Raw genomic sequence first — 24,200 nt, 5'->3', positions numbered from 1 at the left:
CATTACATAATATTATATAATAAAAGATTTTAAAGATATCAATTTTCTAAAACAGAAATTATAAATAACTAATCAATCAGAATGTTTTTTGGAAGAAATATTTATCTTAATGGCAAACTCCATCTCTTCTACCAAAATATTTTTTGTTCCATGCTCAGTTTGTGAATATGATTAAATAAATAGCTGGTATACATTTTTAGAAAAGAAAAATTATTCAAAAAGTGCTCATGCAATTAAGTTTACCTTCAGCCCATTTACTTAAAAAATGTTCCCATGTAAGTTTTTTGGTTAAGTATTTATAGTTTTTAGTAACACAAATAAAACAGATATAAATGAAAGAGTAATTATCTCTTACATGTGACAACTTTAATTTTCTTATTTAAGATGCCACTTGAAAAGCATTTCATGGCCATGCCAAAGAGAATAGTGACATTTAAAACTCTTCTATAGATTTCAGTAGCCTAATTTTCTCATTTTCTCATCAGTGCACATTTATTCTACCACTTATCTCTCACTAAATCACCTGCAAGTTCAGCTAAAGGGAAGAACCGAGGAGGAGTGGAATCATAGCAAGAAGAAAAGAACTTCAACTTTGATTCTTCCTAACATCCTGTCTTTTTGTACAGTACCATCTTCTGAGTATAATTCTCTTGAAAAGCCACTGTGTCCCTGGGCAAGAAATGAATACACCTTCCTTTGTATTTATCTATCCTCCAACAGTTTACATAAGTTACCAGAAGTCAGAGAGTACTTTGTTTCAGGGGTGACATTAGATTCATTCAGGGAATTATATGGAAATACAAAGAGAACCAAGTCAAGTTGGATGATTTTTGTGCTTCTGATACACACAGGGGCACACAAATCCTTGGACATATCAGGGAAAGTCTTAGAGGATAAAGGTGTTAAAACTGTAATGATGCCCACTGACTTACATCTCCTAAACCAATGTATAATGATTTTGAATAACAAATGACAAAATACCCATGCTGAAACTAAAGAAGGGAAAAAAGAGCTAGAAAGAATACATGAAAAAATATACATATTCAAATAACAATTTAAAGGATAGTATACCCTTTAATGTTTAAAAATGACATTGTCTTATTGAGTTTTAGATGTTCAATTCACTATTTTCAAACTGGGAATAAAATAGAATATGTGTGACTTTTTTCTAGGCTGTATATTACTTTTAATCTGCATGTACTTTAGAGGAAAAATATCTTTATTTTTAAGTCATTTACATACTGTCCCTTTAAAAACATTTCTCAAATATGTCTTAGATTAAAACCAAAATGGCAAAACTAATCCATCCTCTCAATTAATGGAAAAGAGTAAAATTCCCCTCCTATAATTTCTTCAAACAATTACTATGGAAATAAGTCATTTTCAAACTCTGATAGGTTACTTTTCTCAGTAAGAGAGAACAAAAGTCATTGTATCTATCAGAAATTTGGTTGCTTGAGGGTGACAATTTTCTCAGTGTCTATAAGCCACTCAATTTGTGTTATTAACTCTTCTTTTAGGAGAAAAAAATTAAAATTTCCCTTTATTTCACTACAACATTAAAAACACTCTGAAGACCCAGTGAACCAATTAATGAAAAAAATTATAATCATAATAGCAGAAGATTTTCCACACAACAGTAGAGAGGAATATAGGTGTGGGCAAAAGCAGGCTTACAGTTGTAAGCACTCAAGGCAGTTCATTCTTGCATTTATTTATTCATTTATTATTTTATTATTAATAACCTTCTTTTTCCCACCCCTGTATTTATGCTTATAGAGTTTCCACCTGCAACTGACATATAAAAAGCAGGTAGCAATGACCTAGGAAATGTGAACATTGTCAAAGCACTGAACTATTTTATAAATTATAGCAGTAATTCAGTCTATAGAAAATAGATTCAATGAGAATATATCAGGCATTTATAATTTGTTTAACTAGTATATTATAACCATCAAGTCCTAAAAGCCACTAGCTACATTTGTCTATGGAATACCTGAAACATGAGCAGTCCAAATGAATAGGCAAGGTGTCAAATACACACGAAATTTCAAAGACTTCGTAAAAAAAGGCAAATATCTCAGTCATAACTTTCATATTGATTACCTGTTTAAATAATAGTTATTTTTATATAATTGGTTAAAAAATAAATTAACAGCATTGATTTTTTTACCTGCTTTGTATATGTTATTTAACATAGCTATTGGAAACTTTTCAATTATATATGTGCCTTCCATTAGATTTTTATTTCATTGGCAGAATGGTATAAACAACTAAAGATACATAAGAACATATCCTTTTTGTACAGTTTCTTCATTAGTCCAGTTTCTAAGTGTAAACTAACACTTGAAAATGACAAGTGTGATTCTTGGTTAGTCTTGAGCCTCTAAAAGTGTGTAAGACAAAAGAAACTCCAGAATACCAATACTTATATATTACAAAATAGACTTTAAAACAAAAGCTATAATAAGAGACAAAGAAGAAGACTACACAATGATAAAGGGAACAATCCAACAAGAGGGTATAAACCTAATAAACATTCATGCACCCAATATAGGAGCTCCTAAATATGTAAATAAAATCTTGATGGACATAAAGGGAGAGATTGACTGAAATAGTCGTACTACAGGATTTTAACATCCTATTGGCATCAATGGATAGATGTTCCAGATAGATAATCAATAAGGAACCAGCAGCTTTAAGTGATACACTAGATCACAGCATTTTAATTGATATCTTCAGAGCATTTCAACTCAGAACAGCAGAATATACATTCTTTTGAAGTTCACATAGGACATTTTCTAGGACAGACCACATACTAGAACACAAAACAAGTCTCAATAAATTTGAGAAGACTGAAGCATGTTACTAAATAATGAATAGGTTAACATGAGTTCAAGAAATAAATCCTTGAAACAAATGAAAATGAGACCACAACAACCCAAAATCTATGGGACACAGTGAAAGCAATCCTAAGAGGGAAATTACAGGCCTACCTCAAGAAACAAGAAACACCTCAAATACACAATCTAACCTTACACATTGAGGAACTAGAAAAATAACAATAAACAAAGCTCAAAGTGAGTAAAAGAAAGAAAATAATAAAAATCAAAGCAGAAATAAACAAAACAGAGTCTAAAACAACAATACAAAAGATCAAGAAAACCAAGAGCTGGTTCTTTGAAAAGATACACAAGATGGACAAACTTTAACCAGACTTATAAAGAAAGAAAAAAAGAGAACCCAAATAAATAAAATCAGAAAAGAAAGAGGAAGAGTAATAATTGACTCCACAGAAATACAAGGGATTGTAAGAAAATAGTACAAGCAAGTATATGCCAACAAATTGGACAATCTAGACAAAATGGGTAAATTCTTAAATACATGAAATTTTAAAAACATATTAAGTTCCTTTAAAACAATATGTATAGCTATAAAAAGATGGAGTTATTTTAACTTTGAATATGTACCAAGACTCCTAAATACTGAAATCTTGTGGCCTTTTAGTGCTTCTGTGTTTATTTTCCCATTAAGCCATGTAGGAAACTGTGTTCTTGTTATCGGCGAAGGGGCCCTCACTGAAATCCAGGCTTCCTTTGTTGTTTCAGATTTTCTTGCCTGGTTTTGAGGGATGGGTATGGAGCTAGAGGACATGTGGGAAGGATTTCTCTAACACCAACATCTACTCCGTGAGCTTTTGCTTGGTGCTTATTTTAATTGAAGCATATTAAATATCTTTGACATTAAAAATGTATTGAGTAAGCTCAAGGGATATTTTTGTGTGATGTGAGGCATTCCTATGACATCAGATATCAGAAACCAACAGGTTAAAGAGTAATCACATACTGGTAGTTAAAATCAGAAGGTGAACTGTCAGACAATGGCTTCTTTTCAGTCTCTAATGTATCATCTGTACAGCACTACATTGTAGTATTCTGATAGTAGAAATGCCTCTTGAGATACTTCCATAAAAAGTGTAAATTTGCAATAAAAACTGATTAAGAAAAGTGTTAAAAGAATTATTTTAACAGTAGTTCTGATATCATGTCTTTGAGGGCATGATAAACACATAAACTGAAAAACACATAAACTGATCTTTAAGTGGGTGTTCATACCGTCATAAATCCATCCAGCAAACCTGAATCGGGTTTTGGAGGTGCCTGCAACCGTTCCATAGACCATTTTTCAATGATGGAGGAGACTTGTGTATTTTCAGTATTTAATATTCTGAACCCTGTCATGTTAACACCACTGTAGCGGTAGGGTTCCACATCAAGGGCGAAAAGATCCTGAAAGACAATTTTTTCATGTATTATCAACAGAGTACATTCACAGGCACACATAATTGAAATAGTCACTTATTCTTACTTCCCTTAGGACAGTTAACATCAATGTTTCTCAAGTGATATGCAACATCACAAATCACCAGGATTCAAACAGACTATCTTCATGCTCTGTCAATGCAAATACATATGCTTTACATAAACATATATACTTTACTTTGCCAATGCAAATACATATGTGTGTAAATATATAATATATATTATGTATATAATATATATATATTTTATATATGTATAATATTCTAATTCCACCAATGGAACAAGAGCCTTTTTCTAACCACTTTAATATTTACCTAAGTTTTCTTCTCCATGTTAAAGATAGCTTGCCTTTACATGCAATGCATTAACATTTTATTTTTAACCGACTAAAGGTGTTTTTTCCATTTCCATTTATCCCCCTTACACTTTCTTCCACCTCCATTCCAACCCCTCTCTCCCCCACCACACTGTTGCCCACACCCATGAGTCTTTTTTCTTTTTGTGTGTGTGTGTGAGATTCACCACCACCCAACCCACCCAGAGCCTGTTCTCAATGAGTCTGTTTCTATTCTGCTTGTTCAGTTTGTTTATTAGATTCCACATATGAGTGCAATCATATCGAATTTGTCTTTTTCTGACTGGCTTATTTCATTTAGCATAATGTTCTCCAGGTCCATTCATGCTATTGCAAAGGTAAAATTGTCTTCTTTTTATGGCCACATAGTATTCCATTGTGTAAATATACCATTGTTGTTTTATCCATTCATCTACTGATGGACACGTGAGCTGTCTCCAAATCTTGGCTATTGTAAATAACACTGCAATGAAGGTGTGCAATAAAGGTATTCTTCCCCACCCTGGCTTGTGTGGCTTAGTGGATTGAGTGCTGGCCTGAGAAGCAAAGGGTCACTGATTTGATTCCCAGTTAGGGCACATGCCCAGGTTGCTGGCAGGTACACAGTAGGGGGTGGTGTGAGAGGCAACCACACATTGATGTTTCTCTCTCTCCCTCACTTTTTATCTCCCTTCTCTTCTGTCTAAAGATAAATAAACAAAACCTTTCAAAAATTATGAAAAAAATAAATAAAAACAAAGGTATTCTTCCTATGCCTTGCTTTCTTGGTTGATTATTGTCATTTTTCTGTTTTGTTTTGTCTTTTTTTTAAGAAACAGGTCATAAAATATGGCTTCTAACTAAAAAAATTATATCAAAGCTGAGAAAAACAGTGAATATGGGCCTTTTTTTGTTACAGAATGCTTTCAGTCCCTTTGTCTTAATCCTACCTGGCAACTTCACCATAAGGAACCCCTTCAACTTAAGTTGCCCTTTCCCAGCTGTATACAGTGAATGCTCTCACTTTGCCCATTGGTTTTCTCAAGAGACAGGAGACCAATGCTCTCAGGAGATGTGGATGTCATTCTGAGAACATGCAGCACGTGGGCCTTTGTTCTTCTTTCGAACCAGTGCCACAGACAACATGAGAACTGGGGCAGGATTAATGCCATTGTTCTTATGCAAAGCTTGTTTTGGACCCATAAAATGATACAGGCTAGATAATAGAAATAAAACACAGTGGAGAGCAACTGACATTGGACTGAGTTGTGTTCTGTGTTGTAAAAAAAATAATGGACCTTTAGGTTTTTATTTTTCAATGTTTGCTATCAAGCCAAGGAGATATATGTACATTATGTATGGAAGTATATGCTGAGGGGTAAAAGAGTAGAAATCAGCAAAAGTCAGAAGCAAAACAGATGACTTTCAATTTTTATACTCAGAAACAACTTTATAAAGCAGAAAGAATCTACAAAAGAGAATTCATGAAAGGGAATAACAGCAAAAAAAAAAAAAACTACTAGAAAAATTTGGTTAGAATCAAACTAAAAAGGCCTTCAATTATAGGCCAAGTTCTATATATCCTAAACTAGATTTCCATTTTTCTTCTTACTGATACATTTGCTTTCCTAAAATCTTATGATTAGGGTAGAAATGAGTTTCAGCAGAATTAACATATAATTTGCTGATGAGTGAAGGCATCCATCTCCTCTCCACCTGCCTATCACAAAGTTTCTTATGGGCCACAAAAAATCCCGTAATGGAAAGTGATATAGAGAAAGCACAGCAGAGCTGGAGACACACAGCTGTTTCACAGAGGAAGGTGTTTAAAAGAAATGGGACCCAAATGGAGTCACTTTTACAAAGTCCATGTCACCAAACCAGGACTCAGTACCTAACCTAATGCAATTTCAACCGTCCCCAGGAATGTCATCTTAACTGGTCTGTCTGTAATTTCCTGGTCAGCACCAGTGAGGTAATCTGCCTCAATGTACCCTTTTGTCCTGGAATGGGAGGTAACCTTGCCTGAAATGATGCCTTTCTTCAGTTATGTCTTCTTTTTTCACCCCCTCTCTGCCTTTGAATGACTTTTGGGCAGCTCCTTAGAGCTCCTCTACCTGGTAGATGGGATGCTGTTCTATTCAGAAATTGTTCAATAAAGCTAATGAAATCTTTAAATTTACTTAGTTAAATTTTATTGTTTTCATAAAGAAAAACCAGGATATGAAATGATAAATAGAACTAAAAGTAAGTGGCACTGGTAAAACGGTAAAGTTAGAGTTTCATGAATAGTAAGGAAAAACTGTGTGGTAGCCATGTAAAGACAAAAGATAACGGTAACATGCAACTTCCTGATTGTAAATCAAATCACATTGACTTTTTAAAAATCCAACTAAACATATGCAAAAACAAGAGAGTAGATTTAATCTACTAAAAGAGCAGCTTCAATAAATGGGATTTTTGTAAGGTGAATAGAGCTCATAACATAAGAATTTGTGCTTTTCTAAAACATTGATTTCTCAGCAAACTAATTTTAAAATCTATTATTTTCTCTATAGCAATATAAAAATAAGACAATATTTTGAATTTAATATCAGAAATGATAATATTTCAAAATTATTGGTTTCCCACCAAGAATTTTTATTTCTCTGTGATGATAATTCTTCCTGGGTTAATTAGAATAATGCATACTATAACTACAAAAGTGCCAGTCATTATATTATTTTTTCTCACTCAGACTTATTTCCCATTCTGGAAAGTTAGAATAATAAAATTTAGAACATTATATTTATGTTTTATAAATTACTTACCAGAGTGGTAAAGATATAATGATAATATTCTGTCATCATTCCCATAGCTAATGCCTGAGAAGTAGAAAATTAAAAAATATATAAATATATTGATATTGAAAGTATACATTATATAAAATAAGTTATGTTGATAAGACAAGTGAGAACAAAATAGTGGGATGTAATAACGAACCAGCCTATAACATTAAAGTTACATTAAAATTTGGGTCAAACTAAATCTTTTCTCCATAGTTAAAGAAGATTAGTGACTCCTGAAGGAATTTAAGAACTAATTCTCTTGATAGAAAAGCTATTAGTTGAATATTTGCAATTGCAAAGCTTATTGCATTGGATATTAAAGACACTTCATTTCACATAAACCTGAGAGAGCACATCTTAGTTCATTATATTTCTAATGTGTCCACCACAAATACCCTAATGAGGAACACCATTTTATTTTGATGAAAGGTATTACTCAATTAGGGAAAATGTGCTGCAAAGTATAATAACAATAGGATTTTTTTCAACGGTTTAGAGACGTTTCCTTGACATTAAAGCAGCAGATGTAAATCACTGTTATTCAAAAATTACAGATAAAGAAATGTATTTTTATTTTTATTAATATACCGATTGAAATTCACTGTTTTATTTCACACTTCCTTTTTGATATTAGACTATTAATCTTAAAGACTTTTGGATTAGAACTGCTAACCATTAGAAGTGTCAATTCCCCCTCTGAAGACAGAAAATTTTTTTGATATAGCTGTTTATCAATGAAAAGTGTAGTTGCTGATGAAATTTGGAAAAATGAAGCATTTTTTATCTTAAGAAAAGCTGGGTAGAGATAGCATCTTTGCCGCAGAGAAAATCTAGCTAGCCCCAAGTTCCACTAATTTTCAAAGCTTTCAGACAGAAAACTTCAAATTCACTGTTGCTCAGTATTTACTAAAATCTCAGTTAGTTTAAATAAATAAGTTAAACAAAAAAATAAACACATAAGATTAAACTGATAAATTCATTCTTTTTTTCTGGTTATGTAAAATATTGGATTAAACCCATCTATGCTTGCTCTCAAAATCATATACCATTTCCTTGGAGTTCCATCATTAGCAAATACTGAGGAATCTGAAAATTTTCATAAATCATAAAATAGAATCCTATTAAATGTACTGCTGCATTTATAAGAACAAAGGCATTTGCTTTCTTCTTGAATTGGTTTCTAGAGTAACTTAGATCCAAACACGAGATAAACCTCTGGGACAAGTGAAGCTAAAAAAATACTATTATATATGTATAGTCTGCCATTATTATAGGATCTAAAAGGATACATTCTGTGCAATAATGTTACTCAGACTTATCAATTTTCATATTCTCATTTTACCATTGCTCTGATTTGTTTTTACTAATCTTGTTAAAATTATGCATCTTTTTATGTTGTATATGTTTTTAAACATTATAATATTCTGTTTTCTTGTGTGTATCCTGACCTAGGTTTATTTTGGAATAAATATTTCTTAATATGTCTAGGTCAGAATTCACATAAGAAAACAAGTATACAGTAATGAAAGAATCAAAGGGAAAGAAGAATGGAAATTTGATTAAAGATGATGGGTCCTCTCACATTTCAGATAGCAAAGTAAGCCAGTTAGTTATTCTAGGGACAAGACAACTGATCATTTGTATGATCATTTGTATGATCAGTTGTCTAAGCATGGAAGCCTAGACAAAGCCTACCAAAGCTCTGTCACTGACAAACAGCTGAGTGCTAACTCACCATAGGCATAAAGAAAGGGTCTCCTTTCCAGGTCTGTGTATTCTTAATGTGATAAAGAACTGTTCTGGTATTAAATGGAAAACAAATCCCTGCTCTGGATTTCAGTGCTTACTTTATTGCATCATTTTGTTCATTACAAAAACCAAAAAACCTCACATGCTTTATTACCCAAATATAACACTACAGCAATTTCCAAATCCAATTAAATATTTTACTGTAGTAAAACAAACATTCATATTGGAAGACTGAATGGGCCTCTGTTTAATACAATAACCATGTTATAACAGGCATTTATTGTTGGTAGTTATATTTTATGGGATATAATTTGACATCTGAATTTGCATCATTGTCCAGTAGTAAAATTTTATCCAGCACATGAAAGAATGAAAGACAGATGAATAATCCTAAACCACCGTGGTGTTAGGCAGTGTACATAAAGATTTTTAAAAACAAAGTCCATAGACTTGTGTTCAAATCCAGGCTTTAAACTTCTGGCCAAGATGGAGTTGTAGGTAGATAGGCTTTGTTTCCTCACACAGCCAAAAGAAGGACAATGGCAAATTTAGAAACAAAAAATAACCAGAACTGTCAGAAAATAAAACCATATGGAAGTCCAACAACCAACTAATTAAAGAAAGAAACATTCATCCAGACCAGTAGGAGGGGGGGAGATAGGCAGCTGGGGTGAAGAGGGAGGGCAGCAAGGCAATGCCTAGAAGACCTGTGTGGGCTAAATGGCAGCTGGTGGAGGAGGCGGCCCCACATTCGCCTGTGGATAAGCCAGAAGGAAAAACTGGGGAGCGATACAAATTGCGCAACTCAGGGTTCCAGTGCAGGGAAATAAGCCTCAAAACCTCTGGATGTAAAAACCTGTGGGGATTGTGGCAGCACAAGAAACTACCAGCCTCACAGGAGAGGTCATTGGAGAGACTCACAGGGTTCTAGAATGTACACAAGATCACCCACCTGGGAATCAGCACAAAAAGTGCACAATTTAATTGCGGGTAATGGGAAGTGACTGAAAGAGGGATGAGCGCTGAACAAGCAGCACTGTTCCCTCCTGCACCTCTGCCCCACATACAGTGCCACAATGCAGCAAAGAGGGTTGCCCCACCCTGGCAAACACCTGAGCCTCCACCCCTTACCATATAATAGGTGTGCCAAGACAAAGAACTATGGCCCAGATAAATGAAGAGGTCAAATTCCAAAAACAGAACTAAGTGATGAAGAGATAGCTATGCTATCAGATGCAGAGTTCAAAGCACTGGTAATCAGGATGCTCACAGAAATAACTAAGTATGGCCACAAAACAAAAGAAGATGTGAAGCCTATGTAAAGTGAAATTAAAAAAATACACAGGGGAACCAACAGTGAAGGGAAGGGGACGGGGACTCAAAGATTTGGAACAAAAGGAAGAAATAAACATTCAACTGGAACAGAATGAAGAAACAAGAATTTTAAAAAATGAGGAAAGTCTTAGGAACCTCTGGGACAACTTTAAAGGTTCCAACATCCTAATCATAGGGGTGTTAGAAGGAGAAGAGAAAGAGCGAGAAATTGAAAATTTATTTGAAAAAATAATGAAGGAAAACTTCCCTAATCTGGCAAAGGAAATAGACTTCTAGGAAGTCCAGAAAGCTCAGAGTCCCAAGGAAGTTGGACCCAAGGAAGCATGCACCAAGGTACATCATAATTATATTACCCAAGATTAAAGACAAGGAGAAAATCTTAAAAGCAGCAAGAGAAAATGACACAGTTACCTACAAATGAGTGTCCATAAGCCTATAAGATGATTTCTTAAAAGAAACCTTGCAGGCAAGAAGGGGCTAGAAAGAAGTATTTGAAGTCATGCAAGGCAAGGACCTACATCCAAGATAACTGTATCCAGCAAAGCTATCATTTAGAATGGAAGCAGATAAAGTGCTTCCAGATAAGGTCAAGTTAAAGAAGTTCATCATCACCAAGCCTTTATTGTATGAATTATTAAAGGGACTTACCTAAGAAAAAGAAGAAGATCAAAACTAGGAATAGTAAAATGACAACAAACTTACAACTATCAACAACTGAACTTAAAAAAACAAAAACAGACTAAGCGAACAACTACAACAGGAACAGAATCACAGAAATGGAGATCCCATGGAGGGTCATCTGGGAAGAGGACAGTGGGGGAGAATGGAGGAAAAGGTACAGGGCTTAAGAAACATAATTTGTAGGTACAAAATAGACAGGGGAGATTAAGAATAGTATATGAAATGGAGAAGCCAAAGGACTTGTATGTATAACCCATGGACATGAATTAAGTGGGGGGGATGCTGGTGGAAGGGGATGTAGGGCAGGGGGGATAAAGGGGAGAAAAAATGGGACAACTGTAACAACATAATCAATAAAATATACTTACAGAATAAAAAATAAAATGCTGTCTTTACCCCAGGGGGGAAATAACCCAGGCTTTACCACTTTGTTAGCATGTGGCTTTATACTAATTAATTAAACCCTGACATCAGCTCCCTAATCTATATGATATGAGCCAATATAATGGCTGTTTTCAAGTATGCTATTAGGTCTGAAGAGTGCTAAAATAATATTAAGAGATCTTACTGCTATAAATTATTTATTTTGATTGGTTTGTATTATCTTTTTAAGTAGGCAGTATTTATTGTGGAAGAAATATCTTAAATTTATTGGAGTGACAATGGTTAACAAAACTATATAGGTTTCAAGTTTACAATTCTATAATATATCATTTGTATATTGCATTGTGTTTACCACTCAAAGTCAAATCTTCTTCAGTCACCATATATTTTATTACCTTCTTTTTACCCCGTTCTCTTTTACCCTTTATTACCCTCCCATACCCCTTCCTTCTGCTAATCACCATACTGTTGTCTGTGTCTATGAGTTTTTGTTTATTTTTTTCTTATTTGTTCATTTGTTGCTCTCAGTTTCATTTTGTAACATCATCTGATGGCACACGCATGCCTCCACTATTTCCTTGCTGTTGGCTATTAGTTAAGTTACTTAATCTTTCTCTTTGTCTTTAAAGTGGAGATAAACCCTACTTCTTTTGGCTGTGGTGAGGATTAAATAAAATCAAATGTGTAAGGCATCTCACAGTAAATGCCAGCTAAATAGCAAATCCTTTTTTTTTTCTCCTTTTCCTACTGGTTGATTATAATGATTGAGCTGCTCAACTGTTGACTTAGTTTCTTCCTTCATTTCAGTACAAAACAGAAACATCTATCTCATTAGTCAATAGTCACATTATTACACAGTATTGTAGCCGCTTAAAATAACCTACAAATCACAAACAAGGTGTTTGAAGATCATCAGTATTTACATTACTTTTCTTGTGAGACAATTAATTAAAAGCAATTGTCAGAGCTTTTTATCAGAATATCACATCTAGGTCAATTCCCTGGCTTGTTTTTTAACTGACTGTAAAACAATAACACTTTGATTTGAAAACCCTAAATGCTATACTTTAAATGCAAATTTTAAAAAAACCCTAAGAATTTAAATAATTTAAAGCTTACCTGTTTCAAAATGCCTGCTGCCATTTCATGGCTACAGTCAAAGATGACATGGAACTCCTTGCCTCTTTTCATTTCTTTTAGTAAGGGTTTTGCATCCTTTGTATCAGCAGGTAGTTGACGAATTTTAAGTCGAAGGTTGTACCTTGATGGAGCTTTGATGAGCTCTTGCAAACGAATGAGGCCTTTAACAAAAAGGTACAGAAAATACTATCAGAGAAAAATTGGAGTGGATCATGGAATCACAAAATATTCTCACTACAATGCCTGCCTTTCTTAACCATGTTTATGAGGTCTTTCCAGAAGGTATCCAGCCATGTAATATGAAAAACAGAGGCATTTACTGAAGAAGATACAGGATACAAGAAACAATGTACACAGGACAATGAAACCTCAGTCCCATTTAATGTAGACACCTTGGGGCTTCTGTCGTGAGCTGCACACATAGGGCAGCTTGATTGCTCTACATTCGGAATTGACATCAAGAGATTTTGGAAGCATAATTTTTTGGTACCTGGGCAGCGAGTGATCATTGGTCCTGGCACCCATGCAAAAATCAATCAATTAACCCATCAATCAATAATGTAAGCACCTTGGGACCTCACACAGTTCTCCTGATTGCCATCATGTGCCCCATCATATTTTCCTGAATGTAACCAATGGTTGAAATCTCTTCCCTTTCAAGGGTGATTTTAATTTTGGGAAAAGCCAAAAGTTGCAGGGTGCCAAATCTGGGCTGTAGGGAGGCTGAGTCACCTGGGTGATTTGATGTTTGTTTTGAAAAAAAAAAATCTGCATGAGACATGATGCATCAGCATGCACATTGTCTGATGAAGTTGCCAATCACCAGTTGCCCGGAGCTGCGACCTTCTGAATCATCCTAAATTTCCATGGAAAAACATTCAAGCTTAATGCAAAATGGATGCGGATTCATTTTTCTCTACTCTCTCAGTCATTTTTAATGCTATGGCCACACAGTACACATGCTCACTCAGCAGTGTCTTATCGCCCCCACTGTCCAGTGAGTGAAGTCATCATTGTTCATGCATGCCCATTCCAGTCTGCTCTCCTTGGCTGCCAGGTTACATGGATGTCATGTAAACCATTCTCATTATATTAACAATGGTTGAACTTTTTCTGGACAAACCTCATATGTGCATTGTATAGTGTGACCATTAAAATTCAGAACTCTAGATTCCTAGGGTTTTTTCCTATTTTTTTGTTTGTTTTTATTTTTTATAGATTATTTGATTGTATTGTTATTACTATTTATCCCCCCATACCTTCTTCCACCTCCACCCAGCCCCTCTTTTTAAAATAATCACCTTTGAAATTCTATATTATATATAGATATTTTCAAATTATAAAAGATACAGATGATTATTAGTTAAGAAAAATCATTTAAATATATAAACAAATATAGGGTCGAAGAGTCTCCCTCTACACCCCGATACTACTCTCAAGGCTTTGTACTGCTAATGGCTTGAAATATGAATCTTCCATATACTTTTTGTGCATTTTCACATTTGTACATAGAGGTTTATTTTGTTTTGTATTTTATATTAGTAGTTGTTTTGTGACAATGTCTTATAGGTAGCTGTAAGTCAATGATTATTGTTCTAGTTTGTCTGTAATTAACAGTGTTTTATAGATGACATAATTTACATAACTATTCTCTATTGTTAGTAACTCTGGTTACTTCTTTTTGGGTTTTGTTTACAAGTAATGGTATAGTAATTTGGTGCATATGCAAAAGTGAAATAATTTCCCTTAATAAAATGATAAAATAGACTCTAAGTAACCTAAACAATAATAAAATTACTTTAAGAAATAAAACTAAATTTTAATACTGTTTTCTAGGTATAATATTAGCTTTCAGAAATAAGTATAACCATAGACATTGGTAAAGCAAACATTTTCCTAGAGAAGTAGCTCCTGATTGTTTCAAAAATAAATAAAACTAACACATATATATTCAACAGGTCATAGAAATGTCATGCATTTTAAAATAGCAGAGACAAATCATTGACTATATTCCTTTATACAACTTCAAGTAATGAAACCCCTTTCAGAACTGATATAAAAGACCTGATATATAAAAGAGTGTGATAAGAAAAAAGGATCATAAAATTCTACTCTAGCTTGGACCAAATAAGCAATTTCCTTTTCTCTTCTGCCTACTCTTCTTCTTATCTACCTCTATTTCCATTTCATCTCTATACTTCTTTTGCTCCTTTTCTATCTTCCCTGAAAAACTACTTTCATAAATATTAGTATGACAAATAGTAATAAAGGAAGATATTTGTAAAAAACTAATCTGGAACTCTCTAACTCTCTTACACATATCATGTTATATATACTTTAATATAGTATAACATAGTTAACAATGAAATTAACAATAAAATTCAGTCTCAGATAAACATATAATTTAAAAAATATATAAATTTAAAATTATCTAGTATATTTTGCTTTTAAAATATTATCCCAATTTTGTCACTTAAAATTCTACAAGTAATGGTGGCATAAATTATAAAGTATAATATTATTGGCTCATTTTGTTTTACAAATTTAAATATTTACTAATATAGTAAAATAAATACTACATAATTAATTGATATTAAATATACCCATTAAGCAATACAATTCAGTCTAAAGAATTAATATGCACATAACAGCATAGATTATATTATGTATCTAATATACTTAGGTAAATGACAATGAGCCATACAAAGGTGAAAATAAACATCTGAACATATAGCGCCTGCTTAATTGTAGGAGAGTTTAACATTGGGCTTATAAAATCCTCCAAACCATGTATAAAAAGTAACAGATCCATAGGACACTTTAGTTTCCATGTCTATTAAATAAGAGTCTTATCTAGATCAGCAGTTCTCAGAGTGTGGTCCACAGACCCCTGCACCCTTTCAGGAGTCCTACCATTTTAATAATAATAATAATAATAATAATAATAATACATTATTTGGCTTTTTCACTTTCATTCTCTCTCATGTGGGCAGTGGAGTGTTTTGCAGGTTACAGAGCATATGTGATATTACAGCAGATTGCACAGGAAAGCAGATAAGGAAATCCAGCTGACTCCCATTAAAACCAAATATTAACGAGACTGACTTATCAGAGTGTAAAACAATGCCATACATATATATATATACATATATGTATATATATGAAAATGTAGGCATGTTTCATTAAAATATGGCATGAAAAACAGTCCGGTGATCACTGAGGGGAGAAGGTTATAAGGGTACTAAATGGTAATGGAAAAAATACAATAAAGATCCAATATAAATAAATAAATAAATACTATTTATTTGAAGAGATAATGGGGTTGCTATTGCAATTATTAAATGAACTAACAAATATTTGAAATATGATTTTTATTATTACTAATATGATAAGTATCAATACATGTAACTCATTAAAGTGCTTTTAGATAACCTCAGAAAATATTAAAAATGTAAAGTGAGGGCAAAACCAAAATGTCTAATAATTACTGAATTGGGTTATCTCTAAATTTTTCCTAGCTGTAAATTTCTATTATTCTAACAAAATTATTTATATAAAGAAAGACTGATCAATAACAACTTTGGCTGAATAAAGTAAAGAAAGCTACCCTTGCCTTACTTCTCAAGATTTTGTGCAAGTTAAATGTATATTGGGGGACCCACCTATCATAACAGAAATAGCCTGGATGTTGGATTTAAGTTGCTCAAAAATCTATGATCTATGTGATTTTGTGCAAGGCATTATATCTCCCTTAGCTTTATTTTGCTTTCCTTTCCCCTATAATAGGGTAAAACCATCTATGTATTAATATTTAAAACAGCAAAAAAGGAACTGGCATGTATTAGAATCTCAATAAATGGCAGGTGTCATTGTTATTTAGGCTAACATAGAAAGAATATTTTTTAATGTGCTTATTATTCAATCTGTTCTTGGAAGTTATTTGAAACTGATTTAGGCTGAAAAGCTAACAACAGCAGAATTTTAATCAAAATTTTAAGAGATGAAGTCATTACCAAAGGAAAGGAGCTATTTAGTTACAAATTAGCCCTGCAGTTTTAAGTTGAAAAAGCTCAACTGACTTAAAAATATAAATTTATGAGGGATAAAATACATAAGTAGAATTTAAGTTCACCCTAAGTATAAATGCTGCCAAGTAAGTTAATTTCGATCTCTTAAGAGCTCATGTGGATAGTCCCTTGAGCCATAAGGTAAAATACATGTTTACTTACTCTCTTCACACATACACATCCCTGCTGGCATTAATGTAACAGATTTCAGTTTGCCAGCTTCCCTGGGGAATAATATTGGAGAGCTAAGAAAATAACTGCTGCTACTAGGAACTGCCATCTCCAACTTAAGAATTTCAGTTAAATGTTGTCTTCATTCATTCATTCAGTATAGATTGACTGCATGTCTATTATGTAGCAGACATTATTTCATTGATGACCACAATGATTGAAATAATTATATGCATTCAGCCTTCAATTGCATTAGATAGTTTGACTTTGGCATTTTTTTAATACAAAAGTTGTTCCTATAATGCTTTTCACATTCACCTTTGGGAATAAAAGTGGTTCAATATTTCGATCAGAGGGGAGAAATCTAGAGTGCTATATGTGAATACTGAAAGTAGCATCACGGTTTCTAAATTCTGGCTTTCCATCATTTCCTGTACCAGGTGCTTAGACTTCTTTTTTGGTTTCTAACCATTTGTTGATGTGCCTGTGGTAGTGTTTCTTTTTTAAATCTATATTCCATTCTAGATTCTTTGTCTTCATCATTATATGGCGTGCAGGTACAAATACCTATATCAATTCTGTGTAATTTAGAACACATTAGAAGAATAAGAGGGCATTGACAAAATGGGAGATGCATTCAAGACATCCAAAGAATGGATGTTTATCTACCTATATAATATGAGTTATTGGATGACATCCCTGTATTTGGATGAGGTTTTATCCTTGGGACAATGGGTTTAAACAGAAAGAATATCTTTTAATTGCAACATGAGCTTTGTATTTTCCTTTGAAGATCTCTGTCAATCTTGCTGCCTCCCCCAACATCCCTCTGCAACTAACCATGTTCTAAAAATGCCTATTTCCAAAAAAAATTACCCCAATCAAATTCATCAAATAGAAATAAGTATGCATGCTTTGTAAAATGAAACAGTTTTCCCCCTTTTTAGGAAAAAATAAAGTAAGCCTCTCAAAGTGTTTGGAATGTTTATTTACATGTAGCCCTGTCTTGTGGTCCTGTCAAAGGTCCTTGTGGTACTTTGGTCAAAATGGAGAAATAAAAGGACCTATCTATTAGACAAAATAAAAAGGAAAAATCTGTTTTGTTGAAAATATGATTAATACAAATAATTTTCAAAGAACACTTTTCAAAAGAAACAATAAATTTAGCACCTGCTTATTTAACAAAAGAGTAGAATTATAACTCCTTAAAAGTCTTTTAATTAAAATGCCCCCTTTTCCCTAATGTAATTAGTTGATGTAATGATAATAATAAAGAAACAATCTGCACAGATGGGTTTCTCAAAATCTTCTAACAAAGACGAGCAGCACATTGCAATTATCACTGTTTTGGTAGATGAGTTCTGTTCCCTCTAATTCATTCACTAAGAGCATATTTTTTAAAAACTTCTTTTTACTTCCAGTTATTTTACAATAGCTGAAACCAAAGTTTATCCTAAGTCTACAGGTGACAGAGGTCTGAGTTGCTCTTTTCAAAAATTGCTGTCAATTTAGCTTTTAAGGACAATCCAGGAGGAGACATTTGTGTACTCTCCAGCTGGCACTTCCTTCTAAAGAGATCAATCACATCACCTCTCCACAGGCCCAGCCTACCCTTAGCCCCAGGAAGGGAGTCCCAGGTTTCCTCCCATTCCCAGGTATTGATTTGAACAGCCACACAAACTAGAGCTTTGCCACCTGGCTCACTCATCAGGCCTATTTATCATTTCGGTTAATGTGGTCTTTGTGCAGGCCAGACTCCCCTCAAAGTGCAGCATATAATAAATGATTCAAAAATTATTCATCTACATTCAGCGTTTCATCACCCCTTTTTTTCAGTTGAGAAAGAATAATTCATTTAGAGGCCACAGTATAACATTTCAAGTTATTTTTATTAGAATGTTTTACCTGTGCTACAGAGTGTTTTAAAAAACTAAATAGAATATCTATACCAGTTATAGACTTTGTAATGTTTGGTCATACTCTCAATGTAGAGAAGGAAGCTAATCATAATTTTAAACTTTTAAAAATGGTTTTGGCAGGAGAGGTAGACGAGCACTGCAAAAAAAATGTCTCCAAATTTTGTGAGCACCCCTATTTTGTGAGGTAGGTGAATGTCTTCATTAGTACAGGGAAAATAGAAAATAAAGAAAACTGTGGAATAAGAAAAGAGGGGAGAGGAGGAAGGGAAGATAAAACTTCCAGAGCTGTTTCATCTTGTTCAAAGAGAAAAAAGGTAGATATGTAAAGTAAAATTAAATGGCTGATATCCTGCAAAAATCCTCAAATCCTAACAGTATCCTTCCAGAGAGGGATTACCCTTTCTTTCCTGAGATTTGTTGTATTTTTAAGGTACGGTAGAGTCTAATAATTCAAACTTAAAATATGTTAAAAACCACTTTAGTTTGATATATTGTAATCTAAGTGGCAAATGAGCGTCAATTCACACACCAGGGCCAACCAATGGTCAACAATGGCTACTGCAATCGTTGTGTTGAGAATGATTTTCATACTAATGCTGTGTTGAGGGGCGTGCCTCAATAAGGGGTTAGACTTGAGGTGGTGGGCAGGGCATAGCATCATATAATGGTCATCTCTATATCAAAATCTCCTGCTGCCCTCACTGAGGTGGCTCAGTTGGCTGGGCAATGTCCATAAACAAAAGGTCGACAGTTCAACTTCCATTCTGGCTGGGGCACTTAAGTGGGTTGTGGGTTCTGTCCCAAGTCAGGTCATGTCCAAGAGGCAAACAATTAATGTTTCTTTCTCTCATTGATGTTTCCCTCCCTCCTTTTTCCCTCCTTTCCTCTCTCTCTAGAAATAAATAAATACTTTAAAAAATAAATAAAATCCCACTTATTTTAATATCACAAATCGTACACATTATATTGTTTTATTGATGGAAAACCCTTTCTATGCTTCAAAATGGAAAATAATACAATGCAGACCAAATTTTAGGCATCATGCTCTCTACTGAATCCAGGATCCATACAACTCAATCTTGAACCACAAAGCATTCAAATAAGTAGAGTCCAAATGGAAATACTGACATACATTCTCCTCAATATATTTTAAATGTGTACAAAGTTATAGTCTGAACCCATTCATTACAATTCTATATTTTTCATCTTCACAAACATTCTGTAATCCTGAAAACTCACTCTGACACAAAATACACATATACACACACGCACACACATACATACTACTCTGCTTCTATTTTCCTGGGAAATATAATTTACCTCTTTGCTAACTTCTCTCACCAGGAGAATTTGATCATGATGTTTTTTTTGTTATTTCTGCTCTGCTGACCTTTGTAAAGTCCACACCACAAATACTACAACACTGATCTAGCAAAGCAGAAGCCTTAGGAAGGCCTAAGTAAAGAAGTCACCAAAAAGCAATTAGAGTAACTGTTAGCAGGTAAGTTATGCAGAAAGGCTGAAACCCAAAAGTCACTATTAAGATTTGCATCATGTCACCAAATTTCCGCGTCATATAGTGGCATGGCAGTCTGCACCCACCTCATTAACTTTCTACTGAATGTGATAATATTTATTAACATAAAGGAAAAATATCAAATGAACTAATAAATACAAATCAATTAATACTGTGCCAGGCACATATTAACCCGTCTCATGGATTTCTGGTGTTTACTTTTCTCTTGGACCCCAGAGATTGCTGGCCGTGTATGCCTCAATAGGCCTTGTTTGCTCCCCGAACCCTGCCTGCCATCTTGTAAGTGGTCTCTATCAAAATCTCTTCACCCCAAGCATCAAAATAAATTCTGCTTCCTACTTGGAACCTAATAAATACTCCGATTATATGATGTTGACCACCAAATTTACATCTCTTGCCAGAATACTTCCCTGAAATCTAGGTTTCTAAATGCACTCTGCTACTTCACAATTGTATAGTAATAAATTAATTTCACCCCAAGAGAAGTCTTTCCTTTGCTAGAGGTTCATGGGAGGTAATGTTTAAGTCCTTGGGATATTCTGCCTGGTAAGAATGTCTTTGTTATCTGGGGGGTTTCACACTAACAGGATAGTCTAACAATGTGATTTTGGTAGGGAACTTGAATTGTGAGGGTATCAGACTCTGGAGGGGCTAGAGACTACAGGTCAGCCAAGCCAGAGCTCAGCCATGTCCATATGACTAAGCACCAGTAAAAACTTTGGACACCAAGACTCAGGTAAGCTTTCTTGGTTGGTAATACTCCATGCATATTGCCACTCACTGTTGGCTGCAAGAGTTAGTACCGACTACAAATGCATGGGGAGAGGATAGCTAGAGCCTCTGAGTGCAGCCTCTGGACTTTGTCCCATGTGTCTTTTCCCTTGGCTGATCTTAATCGGTATATTTTTGTTGTTATAAATCACAGCAATTGAATACAAAAGAGGTCAGTCACTCTGTGAGTTGTTCTAGTGAATTATCAAACTAGCAGGTGATCTTAGGTACCCTTGAAACTGCAATCACTGTCAGAAGTGAAGGTGATCTTGGAGATCCTGAACCTCACATTTTGTGTTAGAAGTGGGGGTGTCCTTAAAAACACTTGAATAATGTAACAACTCTAGTTTGATGTATATAGATACTACATTCCAAACTTGAGCTTTCATCTCCCCACCTTCCAAAACTGTTCCTCCCTCAGTTGTTGCCACACAGGATACTGGCAACTGTCACCATTCCAGGTACTCAGGCCAAAATCCTGGTGACGTCTCTAACTCCCTTCTTTTGAGCACACCTGACAGCCAGTGTATTGTGTTGGCCAAAAAAGTCCATTTAGATTTTTCCGTAAAATAAAAGACATACTTTTTTCAAATTCACCAATATTTTTATTGAATTGGATATTTTGCATATGTCGGCTATCTCCCATGTGGTGTAATACTGACTGTTCTCAATTAATGTCTCAATTTGATCAACTTCAACTGTTCTACCAGACCACAGAGCATCGTCCATCAAGAAACACCCAGCATGAAACTTCACAAACCACTTTTGACACATTTGATCAGTCACAGCAGCTTCTCCATACACTGCACAAATCCATTTTTCGCAGTTCAGTTGCATTTTTACCTTTCTTGAAATAATAAAGCATACTATGCCAAAAATGTTGAGTATCTTCTTCCATCTTTAATTTTAAAATGGCTACACAAAAATTCACCAATTTTGATGTTTTTTTTCAACACATGCTGATATGACAGCTGTCACAGTACAATCTAACAACATTGTTTCAAATGAAGTTAAAGACAATTAAGCACTACTAGAGCCATCTTATGGAAAAAAAAGACAAACAGAATTTTTGTCCAACCCAATATTAGAAAATCCTATTGAATGTACCCTCAAAATATACACAGAAAACTACTAACTCTTACTACTTCCAGCACACTGATTGAGCTACCTTGATCTCTCAAATAGATTACTGTAGAGCTGCCTACCGAGCATCATCCTTACATGTTGTATGTCCAGGCACACCTGGTAGCAGCTCATTGACCATGGGGCTTATTTCATAAGTCTGGTAAGTATAGTGTTCTGGACCATTTTGTGATAGAAAGGTGGGGATGGAGGATGCAGGACCATGCAGAACAGTTTTAGCACAGGCATGACTACTAAGCAGCTGGGTGGAACTATAGTCAGTGACCATGGAAATAGGTAGTCCTTACGTTTGAGTCAATACACCAGAAATTTAAAAGTATGACCTATATCATAACAGTAGCCCATGATTTCCTTGGACAAGTGGAAGGAGATATTGTGCTTCCAGAAAAGCAGTTCATCTAAAGGAAGTTTTTCTAAAAACAGAAGAGAGAGTAGAATGCAGTCCTACTAGGTAGTGTCTCAGGGCTATAACCAGAGGTCTCGAGTTCAGAATGGGAGAAGCAATAGTGAAAATAGGAACAAAATGGACAGAGAGTGCCCAAATAGCGACCATGGGCTTGAGGCTGAGTCCAAGACTAGCCTGAGGGTGGATTCAAAGGCAACCCCCATGAGGCGCCTGACTGGTCACAGCCTTCCTCAGAAAATGGACACAACTGAAGTGCTAAATGGAGCATAGCTGTGTTTCCTGGAAAGCAGGTACTGCCAGGCTTGTTACTCCTGAAGTCAACACCAAGATATGATTCCCCTGTTTTTTTCTCACACTGCTATGAGGAAAAGCAATTATGCCATTATTAAAAAGTAAACAGTGTTTTTCACTACTCCAAGGCTAAAATCCTTTGGCCTCTAAGGCCTTGGGGTCTAAGTTCAATGTGTGTTAAAGTCAGTTCTATTCAGAAGGCTTCAGTTTGTGAGAAGCCAATAGAATTAATGTTGCATTTTAATTATTTGCTTACTGCTGTTAAAATTTGCTGCATCCAATTTATGAGCGAATAAGCACATTGGAGACTGATTCCCAGCCAAGGTATCTTAAGAGCTGGGCTCACTGAGGGCACTGTGGTCATGATAAGCAGCTTTGTGCTAGGCTGACCCAGCCCCAGATCCATCCTATCATCCAATTTTAATTTATCCTGTTCATACAATGGCTGAATGTGGGCCTCTGCCTGGTGTAATGAGATAGGGCAGGTAAAAAGCTGGACAGTTTAATGAGAAGGCAGTTGCCTTTGTCAGGACTCTTTCGGTGAGATGTGCAAACTTAATTCACACTGCACTGGATGAAAATGGAACTCCCTGCCTCCCATACCTGAAAATAAACTCCAGGCAGGGTTGGAGGCAAGAATTCTTTGTTGCTCAGTTCTCTTTCCCTCCGTGTTACCTTATTTACCCTGGGGCACAGATAACCAAAAGAATCTCATACTCATAGAGAGATTAAGAAAGCTCCATCAAAATCTTAAGACTGTCTGACCGAGATTGGGATTCTCTGGTGGGAAGAGAGGGGTTCACATTGGAGGCATCAGTAGGTTGTGGGGGAAGGAAAGTGAACCCTGCCTGAACCAAAGAGACTAAGATTTCCTCAAAGGGATTCTGGGAACACATACAAATACAGCCCAGATATGCATTATGGCAATTTCCTAGAAACTTCCTAAACAGGACGGCTATACTTTGGTTTTTGAACAGAGTTTGGTAATATTTTGATTCAATGGTTGTTTACAATTAAAATAACTTTATTACTTTTCACCAAACTAAGGCCATTTAGAGAGCGTGCACGTGGAAGGGGGGGGGTGGAGAGAGAGAGAGACTAAGAGATGTAAGTGTGTAGTAA

At 34.8% G+C, this 24,200-nt stretch overlaps 1 protein-coding gene and 1 non-coding gene across 5 annotated transcripts in view; one reads left to right on the top strand and one right to left on the bottom strand.

Annotated features, from left to right (window-relative positions):
- GRIK2 (glutamate ionotropic receptor kainate type subunit 2) overlaps positions 1–24,200 on the bottom strand; it is a 591,009-nt gene that overhangs the window by 300,731 nt on the left and 266,078 nt on the right. For all 4 annotated transcript variants that reach the window (XM_028510071.2, XM_028510069.2, XM_036024519.1 and 1 more), the window contains 3 exons: positions 12,753–12,934; positions 7,467–7,520; positions 4,116–4,289 (listed from right to left, as the gene is read on the bottom strand). In XM_028510071.2, the coding sequence (XP_028365872.1) occupies positions 4,116–4,289; positions 7,467–7,520; positions 12,753–12,934 (410 nt within the window). The remainder of the gene's footprint in view (positions 1–4,115; positions 4,290–7,466; positions 7,521–12,752; positions 12,935–24,200) is intronic.
- Positions 13,170–13,298, top strand: LOC114495878. Its single transcript, XR_003684541.1, has one exon. It is a non-coding gene; the product is annotated as a U11 spliceosomal RNA (small nuclear RNA).

This window comes from Phyllostomus discolor, chromosome 4 (genome assembly GCF_004126475.2).
Source record: "Phyllostomus discolor isolate MPI-MPIP mPhyDis1 chromosome 4, mPhyDis1.pri.v3, whole genome shotgun sequence".
Taxonomy (NCBI): domain Eukaryota; kingdom Metazoa; phylum Chordata; class Mammalia; order Chiroptera; family Phyllostomidae; genus Phyllostomus; species Phyllostomus discolor.
This window is presented reverse-complemented; position numbering and strand designations above follow the sequence as displayed.